The following is a 14,755-nucleotide window of genomic DNA, read 5'->3' as shown; positions in this document are numbered from 1 at the left end:
CACTAAGCACATGAAGCAAGAGGCTCATTAAGCAACACCTCATCCCTCCTTAATAGTATTGGCTTTTCCTAAAGACTCAATGTGATCTTGGATCACTAAAATGTAAAATGAGGAGTCTTGAGCTTGAAGCTTTAGCCAATCCTTTGTCCTTAGCATCTTGAAGGAGTTCCCACGACCTTTAGTCCATGCCACTCCATTGTTGAACTTATCTGAAACATGCTAGATTGAAATGTTAGTTCAACAAGAGATATGTTGTCATCAATTATCAAAACCACCTAGGGAGCACTTGTGCTTTCATACAGTATAATGATGATCAAAAGGGAGTATTTTCTCCTGTAGTCCGGTTGTATCTAAGGACTAGCATGATTTCTACAGCTTCACAAACCTCACGATTCTGGGTATGTTTCATGCCTATCACATCTGTCTAGCACATTTTGTATGTTCACCCTTGACAACTGACATACACAATGAACAACAAATATTGTGAGGAGACGGTCAGGGAATCATATGACTCAGGTAGGGAACATATTCAACAAAAGGAAGTTAAGACTTAGAAGCCGATTTATTCAACAAAGAACAACAAAGGTTGAGAACTAGATATTCTCAAACATTAAAAGATTGTGCCGTGAAAGAAATGCAAAACAAGAAAGTTTGCATCGTCAAAGAGGAAGACTGTGATAAAATAAACGTAAAACAAGAAAACTTTAAGAATCACATATGCATGTCCGAAAGTTCATTTATTCAGAGGTTATCATACTTACTTTCCAGAACTAGCAGTCTTCTGTTTTTCTCTCAATAAATGACCAACTCGAACACAAATACTAGTAGAAATAAATTAGTCAAGGGCCTAGTAGCAAATGCAACACATCAGTACTATTCCACAGAAAGTTTGCAGCAGATCAAAATCCAATCTTCCATAAAATTCATTAGCTCCAGAATTGTAACAATAGTTTTAAAGCATCTAAGTGTTTATATGGGAATAGCCGTTACTACTTACGATACAAAGGAATGATCTTCCAGTTTTAAAGCATCTAAGTAGTATCATTTTGCATCAACAGAGTAATTAATAATGATTAACTCATACCCACACACTTCCTTTCATTTCCTCGTATGACAAACAGCTGCAGACTTCAGTTAAAACCTTCGATTTCATGAGTCCCATCATCACCAACCAAAGAAGGAGGCCAGGCCATACTATACAGATGGGCACAACCGTCGAATTTCCCCGAGACAAGTAACTCAAGCACCAAGGTCTCCAAGGAAAGGGAGAAGAACCAGCAGTGGAGCGTGCCAGCAGGGGTCAAGCATGTCGTGGACAAGTAGATGTATCCAGACCTAACTTCCATAACCTTGAGGTCGCCATGCAAGTCGAGAGCGAACCCATGAGTGACCCGATCAATTTCTGCACTCAAATCGATTACAGTGTCCGGAACCCAAACCTCGATTCCATCACCGTCCACGCCACGGATCCAAACATGAAGGAAGAAATCCGATTCATAGACGATGCATAGTTGGCCATCCTTGGTGTCCCCGGCACTGAAACTGAATCCGTGCACCTTCACTTGAGAGGGTAGATCCACAGAGGAGACATCCATGGTGGCCGTGTTTATCCTAATCGTGCGGGGTTCACCGTCGACAGGCCAGTAAATGGAACCATTCGCCAGCGTACCAGCATTGAACTTCAGGCTGCGGTTACCGCCGACGTGCACCCACGGGTGGACGACCCAATCCCACGTCTCCGACGAGAAGACGGCGGCACGGATCCTTTGCGGGTCCGAGCAGACACAGACCACGCGGAACGACGACGGGTGCTCGTCGGAGCACAGCAGATGGAAACCAAGGAAGGAGAAATGGCGCCGACTCCCGGCCTGCACATCGTCGCCGGGCATCGGGATGATGTCGACGGCCCAGGTTAAGGGGTTCACGGCGGCGAGGGAGAGCATGTTCCATAGGAGGAGGTAGCCGTCGCGGCAGTCCATGAGGCTCCAGCCCTTGGATGGGTCGGCCTCGAGCGGGAGGGAGGTGAGGAAGAAGTCGCCGCCACGGAGGGCGGCGGTGACGTCGGGATCTGAGCGGCGGCGCAGCGGGGCGAAGGAGGGGTTGGCGCTGCCGTCGATTGGGATGAAGAGCCCGAGGAGCGGCGCCGGGTGGAGGGCGCGGAACAGGCGGCGGAAGGGCCGGGAGGCGCGGACGGCGCCGAGCCATGCGCGGCAGGTGAGCGCGGCGCGGATGAGGGCCCGGAGGTTCGGGAGGCGGAGGAAGATCTCGCGGAGGTCGTCTTCGCTGAGGGACGATATGGTGGTGGTGGCGGCGGCGGCGGCAGTGACCGTGGTTGTGGTTGTTGTTGTGGTGGTGGTGCTGGTGGTTGTGATGGTAGGGGTGCCATCGGCGGAGGTGGAGGTGGAGGTGGTTTTGGTTGTGGTGGTGGTGCTTCCGTTGGCGGCGGTGGTGGTGCTAGTGGTGGTGGTGGACGGGGTCGACGGGGCTTTCGCCGCCGCCGCCGGCAGCAGTTGACTCCCCATTGCTCGGGACTCGGGAGGGGAAAGAGTCGACGGAGTGAGTGACGGAGATTCTGGATCCTGTCTGTTTTTTTTTTTTTGAGAAATCGGATCCTGTCTGGTGGGCTAACTTTGTTGCGCATCATGGCCCAAGTCCATGATTCGTGCTTTGAGCCCATGTAGGCAAATAGACCCAAGTTTCCGTTCAGTTTGCAGGGTTTGTATGGTGATTCGGTTTGTACAGTAAACTGTTTTTAATAGGCGAAAATTAGTTTGTAGCCACAATACGAATCTATATTTTCAAAAAAATCAAATCAAGTCTAAATTTGAAACATAACTTGAAAAATAAAATAAAGACAAATTCAGTATCATGGGAATATTGTTATATTTAGAGTCCAATTTACGTTAGATATAGTCACATGAGTTAGCTCCACGCTAAAATTTCTCGCCTTGGTTTTTGCATTTTTCTTCGTTGAATCATTAGGAGTTACAGATAGATTTTTGTCCGAACACTACAAGATGAACAGGGACTTCAAGGCCACTTACACAAAATCATGTATCAAATGTTGGTGTTACTACAAAGCCTAAATAAACGCTTTCAATGCTTTTAACTTGAAGAGCTTATTGAAACACTATCTGCCTTGCTAAATTGTTTTAGAATAAGAATAATCTTTTTTTTTCCTTTGGTTATCAACTTCTAAAGTTGATGTCTCGCAAAAAAAACTTCTAAAGTTGGTGCTTATTGTGCTAGTTTTATGACTTCTCTCAATCAATACCCGGTATTACAAACTTTCTATATAAAAAAATTATATCATGGGTTTGCTGCCTATTTTTTTATAGTGGCCGACACCGGTGCTTATATTTTCTAGCTTCGTCCTGAGAACAACATACACATTTTTTAAGCATTTTCATTTGCAAGGAAGAGCCCAACAAATGGAAGCTGAAATTTGAGCTAAATTTAGACAAATGGGTTTTAAGTTTATTTTTTAACTTCCGCTTGTCTTTGAAGCATTCGACATTATTATTGGTAGCGTGATAGTAGAACTATTATCCGTCTTGGCCTTTCAATTGCATGGCCCGAACTTTTAGGTTCTTTTCCTAGATGAAACGGAATACCTATTTATAATTAATTCCTAATTATACAAAAGCATTCCAGATAGACTGAGCAAAAAAAAAGGGTTTCATTTGGATTCCCCTGCTTTGAAAATCGCACATTAATTTCCTTCATATGAACAGAAAAATAGGATGACTCAAAGAAGTTCTCTACCAGAAACTTGTACCGCGCACATTACTTAGCACAACTAGGAAAATAAGATAAGATACGCAGACCAACCCAATCAATGCATCCGAGTGGGCTGTTGGACCTGGGCTGTACATGGTAAGTTGATAACAGCCCACAATAACAGCAGCAGCATGAGAGGTAATCGCGCAGCTCGCGGCGGGTTTTATGATTAGTACCATACCGCTTAGCTGCTAAGGATGGGTTGCAGGGGAGATATACAAGAAGGAATGCAGCCGCACTGTCAAAGAGCACGGAGCTGCGTGGTGAGCACAAAGCGAACTATTCTTTCGCCTTTTACTAAAGAATACCGTGTGCGCGCCACAAATAGCAGCATACGCTAATTTTTTTAGGGTGCCCTCCTTCATTAGAAAGGGCCCCAACAAAACAAAACTTAAATTTGAACTAGAAGTTTGCTTCACGTTATCTTGTTATTTGGAATCTTCCAAAAAGATTGACAGTAGTGCTCATATTGTGTTAATATAAAACCAATTAACCCATCCAGAGCAAAAAATAAAATAAAATTGGCACTTCAGTATTTCAAACAAAATTTAAAAAGAAGCAAATGACAATCAGGAGGGGAGGTCTTCTAGAGGGTGCTTGGATCCAAGGACTATTTTTAGTCTGACTAAAAATAGTCTCTTCTAGAGGCTAAAGTTCCAAGCACTAAAGATTAAAAAAAAATAGTCATAGAAAACCTACTAAAATATGTATTAGCCCTCTCTCTCCTCATTTAATGCCTCTCCTTTAACACATGCGAGTTCTGGATTGAAGGGTTTGGAGGATAATAAATGCTCAATAACTTGATTTTAGTCTCTTTAGTATTTGGATCCAAGCATGGGTGAGGCTAACAAGTTTTAGTCCCACTACTTTTAGTCATGGGACTAAAACGTATCCAAGCACCCTCTTAGCATCAAAGTTAGCTAAACTTAGCCAGCAAAGCAAATTGGGAGCTTTCTCAAGCTCTACAGCCTACATCTCGAAATACAGCGAAGCAGGGTGCAGCACCAATATGCAACTAGCACAAATCCTGTACACATCAAAACTACTGATTATGCTGCCTCTACACACCAAAAATGGCTACAGACTAGAAGACAGATTTCATCATGCTATGAACCAGAAAGACATATCATAACGATGTTAAGTACGACAAGTTCAGACATTTCGACAATCAGGACAGGATTCACCGGGTAACTACCAGAGTTCATCTAGAATCAACTTTAGATATTACAGCACCCAAAATTATGTAGCACCAACCTTGTATACTGCCTTAACACACCAGGAATTCCAATACCACACTAAGCACTAAGCATTGTCTTGTTCACTGGAAAGAACTATGCACTCTGCCATTCGGTTGAACAATACAAGCTTCAGAACTCCAACTAGAAGACACATCATAACACTGCTACAAACTAGAGGGCATATCATAAAAGAAGTCTTCGACTTCAACAATCAGGACGGGCTGATGGTAAGATTTTTCATTTCGTCAACGACATCCTCACCTATCTCTTCCTCAAGAGCTTTCAACGACTTCTGAAATCCACTGAAGGCTGCATAGGCGTTCTTGGGCGAGCCACCGAGGCCCGCCATTTCCTGGCACATCCCTGTGATGCTAACGTTCAGTCTTTTTATGGCGGACTTCATTTCAGACGGGTCTTGTGCATACACGGAGGCCCCAAGCTCATTAACCTGGTCAGCAACGTCCCTGCAGTGGCTCAGCAAATTCTCCATGGACTCCACCTTGTCCTCAGCAGCACCCCTTTGGTTGCCAGAGCTCTTGAGCAAACTTGTGATGAAACGGATTGTTTCTTTCACCGCATCAAGCGAATCTGCTGTAACAGCAATAATCAACTTGGAGATGGCTATCTCCTCCGCAGTGAAGCCTTCATCTTCCTCAAGATCAGAGAACGATTCATCCTTATCTGAAAAGCTCATGGCGACATCTCCATTGGAAGATTTTCCAGCTTTGGTATCATCAGAATCACCAACTGGGAGTTCTTTCATCTCACGCAGGATATCCTTCAGACATACACATATCTGCGTCATAGCTCGCCCTATGGCGATACAGTTGGTTGCAGGCACCTTCTTAAGAGCAAGACAAGCTTCCCATACAGTTCCTGTCACTGGAGGTATGATTGTTTTCCGGTCAGGACTGCCAGATTCTGCATGTCACAAACAAGCGTATTTAGCCCTGATTCTGACCACATAAAACATGAAGAAAATAATGTGGATTAAAAGCATGGTCCAAATCTTCAGTAGCCCTAAGCAGAACCAAAATCATGCACAATATATCAGAACTGTATGAACACACTAGCAACCTTCCCTTTTTTGTTTAAGGCGACAACTGATGCATTGCTATTCCACATGTCGTTTACTAATTATTACAGTATCACTTGCCCATTCATGAACTAGAATCACAACAAAACAGGCAATCAATACCACCAGATATGTAAATTACTAGTTTCCACTTTAGCTATATGAAGATTAGATCAGCAAGTTTAGTCATGTTAGTTAGCCATCACCCAAGCTGCTTCACCTTCTATAGATAAATGGCAGCATCTAGAGAAAAGCTGCATCAGGGTGTTGGATATCACATACCATAGGCAGAAACGGCTAGCTTGAACAACGAGAAGCTGGCATCCACCACGCCCTTTGCAGAACTAGTGATATACTTGTGAAGCGTAGGACCGGCACCAACCGTGCTTCCATGGCAAGCCAAAAGGAAACCCTGCAGGACGTTGAAATACGCAGCAATGTTCTCCTTGAGCGTCTCCACACCAGGCAAGTCTCCGCTCCAGACCATCCCAGCTACAACGAGAACAAGCATATATAACAACAATAAGTGAACACAACCAGAGATACATCACCGACAAGAAAACAGAATCACACTATAAGGACAGCATGAATTGCACCAGTGAGCACTAGACAGAAGCAAAATACTATAAATAACTTTACTCTGCTGCATACAGCGGCCAAAGCATATGTACTGCAGCTAATTGGCTTCTTGAGCAAGTACAAACTACTAAATTCAGATAAAACAACTAAAAATTTCCCAATTTGTGATCCTATTGGGCGTGCCAAGCAACTGAAACGAATCAACGATCACCCAGAGAGACCCTAACAGCTCTGACTGCACGCGATGACTGTCACCCCAGCGCACAAAATTAGTCTAGGGAATTCAGCCCGGTTTCAGACTCACCGACGGTGGCCTGCCTGGACACCACATCGCCGAGCGCGACGACCTCCGACCACTCCGTCCGCTCCAGTCCCCCGGCAGCCGCCTCCGACATCATCTGCGAGAGCGGGAGCGCAAGTCAAACGAGGGAGCTCCGAGCAGGATTAGGGCCGGGCGGTGAACCGGGGATTCACCGGGTACCTACCTGGAGGGTGTCCGTGATGGTCTGGAGGTGCGGCTGCAGGAAGAGGGACAGCTCGCCGCCTCCTGCCGCGGCCTTTTTGCCTCCTTTCTTCGACATGGCAGCGGGCGGAGGATGTGGCGGCGGCGGCGCGGCGCCTGGGTTGGGAGGACGGCGAGGAGGAGGAGGAGGAGGCTCAGGAGAGGGGCGGCGGTCGGAGGCCCAGGGTTTATTCTGTGAAGGCTTTGGGCCGCCTGACGTCAGTCGTTTCGATGCGCTTTAAGATTCGTGCTTCCTTCTTGCCAATATCGATTTTCTTTTAGAGGTAATAATATATTGCCAGTAGTGCTTAAACTTGCCATCAATATTTATTTTAGTGCCTGAACTTAAAAAATACGTCGAACTGCTTTTAGAACTTGGGACAAATGTGTAAATACGTTGATAACCTCATCCATAGACGTATAATGCGCTCACATGGCACTATATTTCTAATCAGCATGCACACGTGACATGAAACCCACTTATAACAGATGGTTTACTTTATAAAAGTCTCTACGTCCAGTGGGCCCATCTGTCAGCACAAAGAAAAAAGGATAAATTTTATGGCCTATCGGATTTGAACTCGTGACGTTATGCTTGCAATCAGGCTGGCGATTTGGTTTCTCATATCCACCGACGATAACGACAAGACCTCCTATTTACCGCATTCTGCGGCAATCACACGCCTCTTCGCACAGAGTGTGCGCAACTAGGCCGGAACATTGGAGTAAAACTCTTAGTGATTGGTTGGGCGCAAAAGTTGATAGAAATTATAGCCTATCGGATTTGACCTCGCGGCGTTATGCTTGCAATCAGACTGGTGATTGGGTTTCTCATATCCACCGGCGATAATGACGGGACCTCCTACTTACCGCATTCTGCAGCAAACAGACGCCTCTTCGCACAGAGTACGCGCAACTGGGCCAGCCCATTGAAGTAAAACTCTTAGTGATTGGTTGGGCGCAAAAGATCCGAAATAGAAAGAATGTGCAACTTGAAATTCGATCTCCAGACCTTTTGTTGTGGTCGGTACCGCGCTAGCCAGCTGAACAGTCGAACTGTATACACGAATGTGAAATTGAGTAGCATCAAGTCTAAAGAACCAACTGCAGCAGCGTAAATGACCACTACTCAATGTTTTAAAAAAAACACAAACAATTTATTAATTCCAATTTCTTTTCAAAATGCGAACAATCTTTTGAAAACACGAACAATCTTTGAAAACTTGGAACACCTTTTTTGAATTATGAAGATATAATGAAAAATCAGAACAAAAGCTTTAAATTACGAACAATTAAAACACGATCAAAATTTCAAACTCCGAACTTCTTTGAAAACAAGAACAAATTTAGAAATTCTGAACAGCTTTTGGAAACACAATTTTTTTAAACTCTAAACATTTTACAAACATGATTTTTTTTTGAAATTCTGAACATATTTTTGAATGTGTCAACAATTTTGGAAAACATGAAAAAAAATTGAAACACCATTTTTTATTCAAAACACAAACAAATTTACAAATCCCGAGCAAATTTTAGAAAAACGAATAAATTGAAACACTAAAATTTGTTGAAAACACGAACAATTTTCATTAACATCAACAAAATTTTAAAACTTCAAACATTTTTTGAAAACATGAACAAATTCCGGAATTCAGAACTCTTTTGGAAGTTGTGAACAAAATTTGTAATGTGATATTTTGCGGAACTTTTGAACATTTTCGGAATTACAAATATTTGATAAAGGAACATTTTTTAAAATTGTGGAAAAAATTTGAAACTATGAACATTTTTTAAATCTGATTTTTTAAACAAGAATATTTCTTGATATTCTTATTAATATTTGAATTTTTTGAAAAAATATGAAAATAAAATCGTGCTTGAAAAAAAGGAAAAATAATAAATGAAAAAGGAAAAGAACAGAAAAAGAAAAAAAAGGAAGAGAAAAGGACACAGAAAAAAAACCAAAAAGGCAGTAGAAGAAAATAAACAGAAAAACTCGGTTCTGGGAACCATCTAGAAGGTTCCTAAACCGGTTGGGTCCTCACAGTCTCTATGGCCGGCCCAGATCCTCCGGTCCTGTCGTCGGCCTGTGCGTTGCGTCGATATTTCGACGCAACAAGCGGCGAATAAGAAATACCGATAACGATGCCTATGTTGCAATCAGTTCTACCCATTTTGCTCATGTTAGCTTATTAAAATAAATTGCAAAAAGTTTGTCAACTATAATCACAGTAATAAAAATAAAATTAAAATACTTGTGTGTTAAGCATAAATAACATTATATATATATATATATATATATATATAACTATTTATCACCCAGGCTGCAGAATAAATTATTCTTCACACGAGGTAACCTTACGATCGCTTCATAAATAAATTACATTTCGAATACAAATAGTTACATTTATATTGATTCACTACATAAAATTAGGTTTAAGAAAACAAAAATATATATTATAAGACCAGAAAAATCACATTTTATGTATGTTTTACTATATGTTTTTACATTCGTAATTTTACGTAAAATAAAATATATTTTTACGGCGAGTATTATTTTCTTCTATTCTCTCTTTACGTATAAAATACGACAAAATTTACAGAATGTAAAAATACGGTGCATTGATGTCAAAATAGAGAGGGGGTTCAGAATAATTATTCCTCACACAGGGTGACGAATAGTGCGACTTCACATGATTTTTAAAAATATTCACATTTTTATTAAAATTCTCTGGTGATAACTTTGACTCAAGACACATATTAATAATTTCTAAATAACTGAAAGATCATCAGATGTAAATATTTATAAAAAATATTTTCTAATTGTGCATAGTTATGAATATTTTTTAGTTATACTAAAAATTCTTAAACAGCAAATTTATGAATTGTAAAAAGTTCATATAAATATACAAATGTTTCTATAATTAAATTAATAATTATGAATTGTAATTTAGCAAATATTTATGATATTCTAAACTATACTTACATTTTATAACCAGAAATAAAATTTAATTTATATGATTTTTTCAAAAATAATACATCATTACTATTTCAAATTACCTGAATGTTTTTCTAAACAATTTATGTTTTGTATGTATAATATTTGTAAGACGTGAATATTTGAACTATTTGTTTATTACTATCATTATAATTTACTTAAATTTTACAAATTTTAAAAAGAAATAAAAGAAAGCTAACATGGGTCGCACTGACTACAGCCTATTTAAACCACACGGGTCTGTTTCTGTATAACAGATAGGACATTTACAGTTTCTCAAAAAATAAAAGATAGGACATTTACACTTACGTTAGGTTAAATCATATGTGGCAGAGTGGCTAGCACATTCTGTTTGCAATCGGCAAGAGGGTAGTTCGAATCATAGGCACTATACTTTTTAAGTGGGATTTTTCCTTTGTGCTGACATGTGGGGCCCGTTAGTCATAGAGACATGCGCATGCTAATCAAAATACGGTGCCACATCAGCGCATTCTACGTCTACAGATAGAATTACCATCGTATTTGCAGACTTATGCCAAGTTTTAAAACCAGTTAGATGTTTTTTCAAGTTCAGGGTCCAAAGTGAACATCGGTGACAAATCTAAGCACCACAAATGATATTACCTCTTTCTTTTAACTTTTATAATATAAAAGGGCACTAAAATCATCATAGACCTGATAATGATCAAGGAAAACAACCAATGAATTGGAAAGATAACTGGATGCAGAATGACCAGTAAAAAGTGAAATTATAATGAAAATCACATTAGTCTTCATCCTTCGATTGATTGTCGTTCATCGGAGATAGTAATGAAAAGGTGAAGGAAATATGCCCTAGAGGCAATAATAAAGTTATTATTTATTTCCTTATATCATGATAAATGTTTATTATTCATGCTAGAATTGTATTAACCGGAAACATAATACATATGTGAATACATAGACAAACAGAGTATCACTAGTATGCCTCTACTTGACTAGCTCGTTGATCAAAGATGGTTATGTTTCCTAACCATAGACATGAGTTGTCATTTGATTAACGAGCTAGTCAAGTAGAGGCATACTATTGGTGGTGCTTAGCACTTGATGTGATTGACTTGACCCATTTCATTAGCTTAGCACTTGATCGTTTAGTTTGTTGCTATTGCTTTCTTCATGACTTATACATGTTCTTATGACTATGAGATTATGCAACTCCCGTTTACCGGAGAAACACTTTGTGTGCTACCAAACGTCACAATGTAACTGGGTGATTATAAAGGTGCTCTACAGGTGTCTCCGAAGGTACTTGTTGGGTTGGCGTATTTCGAGATTAGGATTTGTCACTCCGATTGTCAGAGAGGTATCTTTGGGCCCTCTCGGTAATGCACATCACATAAGCCTTGCAAGCATTGCAACTAATAAGTTAGTTGCGGGATGATGTATTACGGAACGAGTAAAGAGACTTGCCGGTAACGAGATTGAACTAGGTATTGAGATACCGATGATCAAATCTCGGGCAAGTAACATACCGATGACAAAGGGAACAACATATGTTGTTATGCGGTCTGACCGATAGATCTTCGTAGAATATGTGGGAGCCAATATGAGCATCCAGGTTCCGCTATTGGTTATTGACCGGAGACGTGTCTCGGTCATGTCTACATTATTCTTGAACCCGTAGGGTCCGCACGCTTAACGTTACAATGACAGTTTCGTTATGAGTTTATATATTTTGATGCACCGAAGGTTGTTCAGAGTCTCGGATATGATCACGGACATGACGAGGAGTCTCGAAATGGTCGAGACATAAAGATCGATATATTGGACGACTATATTCGGACACCGGAAGTGTTTCGGGTGATTTCGGAGAAAGTCGGAGTGCCGGAAGGGTTACCGGAACCCACGGGGAAGTATTGGGCCTTAGTGGGCCTGAGGGGAGAGAGAGGGCAGCAGCCCAGGAGGTGGCGCGCCCCCTCCCATGGGGAGTTCGAATTGGACTAGGGGAGGGGGGTGCGGCCCCTCTTTCCCTCTCCCTCTCCCTCTCTTTCCTTCCCCCTTCCCTCTTCCTAGTTGGACTAGGAAAGGGGAGTCCTACTCCTACTAGGAGGAGGATTCCCCCCTCCTTGGCGCGCCTCAAGGGCCGGCCGGCCTCCCCCTTGCTCCTTTATATACAGGGGTAGGGGGGCACCTCTAGACACACAAGTTGATCTTCGTGATCGTTCTCTTAGCCGTGTGCGGTGCCCCCCTCCACCATAATCCTCGATAATATTGTAGCGGTGCTTAGGCGAAGCCCTGCGACGGTAGAACATCAAGATCGTCACCACGCCGTCGTGCTGACGGAACTCTTCCCCGACACTTTGCTGGATCGGAGTCCGGGGATCGTTATCGAGCTGAACGTGTGCTAGAACTCGGAGGTGCCGTAGTTTCGGTGCTTGATCGGTCGGGCCGTGAAGACGTACGACTACATCAACCGCGTTGTGCTAACGCTTCCGCTTCCGGTCTACAAGGGTACGTAGACAACACTCTCCCCTCTCGTTGCTATGCATCACCATGATCTTGCGTGTGCGTAGGAATTTTTTTAAAATTACTACGTTCCCCAACAAAAGGAACAACTGCAAACACTCTCATCATACAAGATTTGAAGACCGCAATAGCCACTAGCTGCTTGAATCGAGATCTACGAAGAAACACAGCTTGTAATCCATCATGTAGTTTTCATTATGTGTTCAAGGCTCAACTGCTCTCTTTATCTCATGGTGAGTAAAGAGGCGCTTTTAGTGATGTCAAAGTAAATTTGATTTTTGGCAGATGAGATTTCTAGTTATATGCAGGCTAATAGACAGAATGTTGAATGACTTGATCAAATCTTTAATGATTATTGAGCACGGTCGATGTGGCTAAATCTAGTGGTGTTAGAATTATCAACTTTGTTGACCGTCATTCACTTGTAAGCAACTAGGGTGAACTCAAACCCTCCGTGCTCAGCAGCTAAGGTGAATTCAACCCCTCCAGGCTCTTCTAATGATCCCATGGATCCGCCTTCCCTTTGCACGTCGCTCTGGTCATTGGTGTCGGGTGGGGAATCACGGTGCCACGCTCCGGTAGTGGAGTGGCGACATCGGCGCATCGGCGACTTGTTCTGGCGACAATAGTGGTGGTTCGGTGGTCTAAGAATCTCGATGTAATTTTCATTACTAGCAAGATGCTCGTGCATTGCACGGAACATCAATGTGCATTTTTTTACAAAACACCTGTTGTGATTGACCCATGCAGGAGTAATCCCATGTGTAAAAACTAATGATATCTCAAGAATTTTATCGGAAAGCTGGTATCTCGACAATTTCATCAAAAAATGAAAGATGAGGTGAGGAGGAGTGGAGCGTGGTGGTGACTGGTGGTTGGACTGGGCGGAGGCATGGGGATGGACAGCACCGGCAGGCGGCAGCGGCCACCATGCTAGATTGTTCCAGAGACTTCCTTTTTTAATTGCTCAGCAATGAGGTTGTGGGAGATAAGGATGAACGAGGCAAGGCCTTGTCTGTAAGAGCATAATTGGTTTGGTGCCAAAAATAGGCATGCCAGGGTTTGGCATTGTGTCAACTATTCGCTACTACTTGGTTGGTTACCGAGTTGTCTTGCCTATCTCACATAAAGTTGCCAATATTCGGCAAGTCTTGGTATTGCGAATATTTGGCAATTCCAATATGACAGCAAACCAATCATGCTCTAAATGTGGAGAGAGGTGTAGGTATCTTTTGTAAAATTTTCATACTTTGCTTTCTATCTGTCAGATATAGATCAGACGGTCTATATTACAAGATGGCAGACACACCATCATCACCAACTTGTTTTTTTATAAGAATAGAGATGTTTGAAATGCTTTGCACTTCAGGTGAACTTTTATAACAGATCTGATATTTTTCGTAAAAAGTTATGTTTTCTTGGTAACCCAATAAGTTCTTACAAAATAAAATCATAAATTTGCCAGATGGGTAAATCATTGGTATGATTTGATAAACATTTATTTACACAATCATATTAGTATGGGCAGTAAATCATGGGCTAACGCACTAAAATATTTATATCTTATTGCAACAGACAAGAAATTATCTAAAATAAAAAATAACCCCCGTCATTGAGAATAGTCTCATGTCAAACATATTATTTAATTGCACATGTGTTGAAACAAGGGCATACATATTCTAGTAATTAAACACCAATCATATCTATTTTTTATCACAGTCCAATCAAAGTCGCTCACATACACGAGAATACACTCACCCTTATGAACACATGCAAGCACACCCTACCCCTATGAGCACCTTCAAGAGACTGAGTTGGCACATCACCTTGAGATTGATGAAGTCGCCACAGACGCCTTCTTAGTCGACGAGAACGTCTCCTCCCACTGAACACACTTCGCCGAAAAGTCTGGAATAAATTCAGGAAAATGGGAGCAACAATGTCTCTAGGACTTGAACTCTAGTGGGTTCGGGATACCACTCTCCTCCTAACCGTCCAACCACATGTTGGTTTGCCCGTTTATATCTATTTAATTTGATTTGGGTATGAGCAGGGGAAGGCAAGGAAAGTTCTGATTT

General features: G+C 41.8%; 2 protein-coding genes and 1 non-coding gene across 3 annotated transcripts; 1 reads left to right on the top strand and 2 right to left on the bottom strand.

The window, feature by feature from the left end:
• Nucleotides 1–1,129: 1,129 nt before the first annotated feature.
• On the bottom strand, nt 1,130–2,540 carry LOC123180893 (uncharacterized). Its single transcript, XM_044593081.1, has one exon. The coding sequence runs from the start codon at nt 2,520–2,522 to the stop codon at nt 1,131–1,133; it is 1,392 nt and encodes a 463-aa protein (XP_044449016.1). The 5' UTR covers nt 2,523–2,540; the 3' UTR covers nt 1,130.
• Nucleotides 2,541–4,034: 1,494 nt separating this feature from the next.
• LOC123072172 (U5 spliceosomal RNA) lies at nt 4,035–4,155 on the top strand. Its single transcript, XR_006434879.1, has one exon. It is a non-coding gene; the product is annotated as a U5 spliceosomal RNA (small nuclear RNA).
• A 729-nt stretch (nt 4,156–4,884) lies between these two features.
• LOC123067194 (uncharacterized) lies at nt 4,885–7,374 on the bottom strand. The gene is made up of 4 exons (XM_044490101.1): nt 7,158–7,374; nt 6,977–7,070; nt 6,376–6,585; nt 4,885–5,939 (listed from the first exon to the last, which is right to left on the bottom strand). The coding sequence occupies exons 1-4, from the start codon at nt 7,251–7,253 to the stop codon at nt 5,230–5,232; spliced, it is 1,110 nt and encodes a 369-aa protein (XP_044346036.1). The 5' UTR covers nt 7,254–7,374; the 3' UTR covers nt 4,885–5,229.
• Between the last annotated feature and the right edge of the window lie 7,381 nt (nt 7,375–14,755).

The sequence above is a fragment of the Triticum aestivum genome, chromosome 1A, assembly GCF_018294505.1.
Source record: "Triticum aestivum cultivar Chinese Spring chromosome 1A, IWGSC CS RefSeq v2.1, whole genome shotgun sequence".
Classification (NCBI taxonomy): Eukaryota; Viridiplantae; Streptophyta; class Magnoliopsida; order Poales; family Poaceae; genus Triticum; species Triticum aestivum.
The sequence above is the reverse complement of the archived record's forward strand: the minus strand, read 5'-3'. Positions and strand labels throughout refer to the sequence as shown.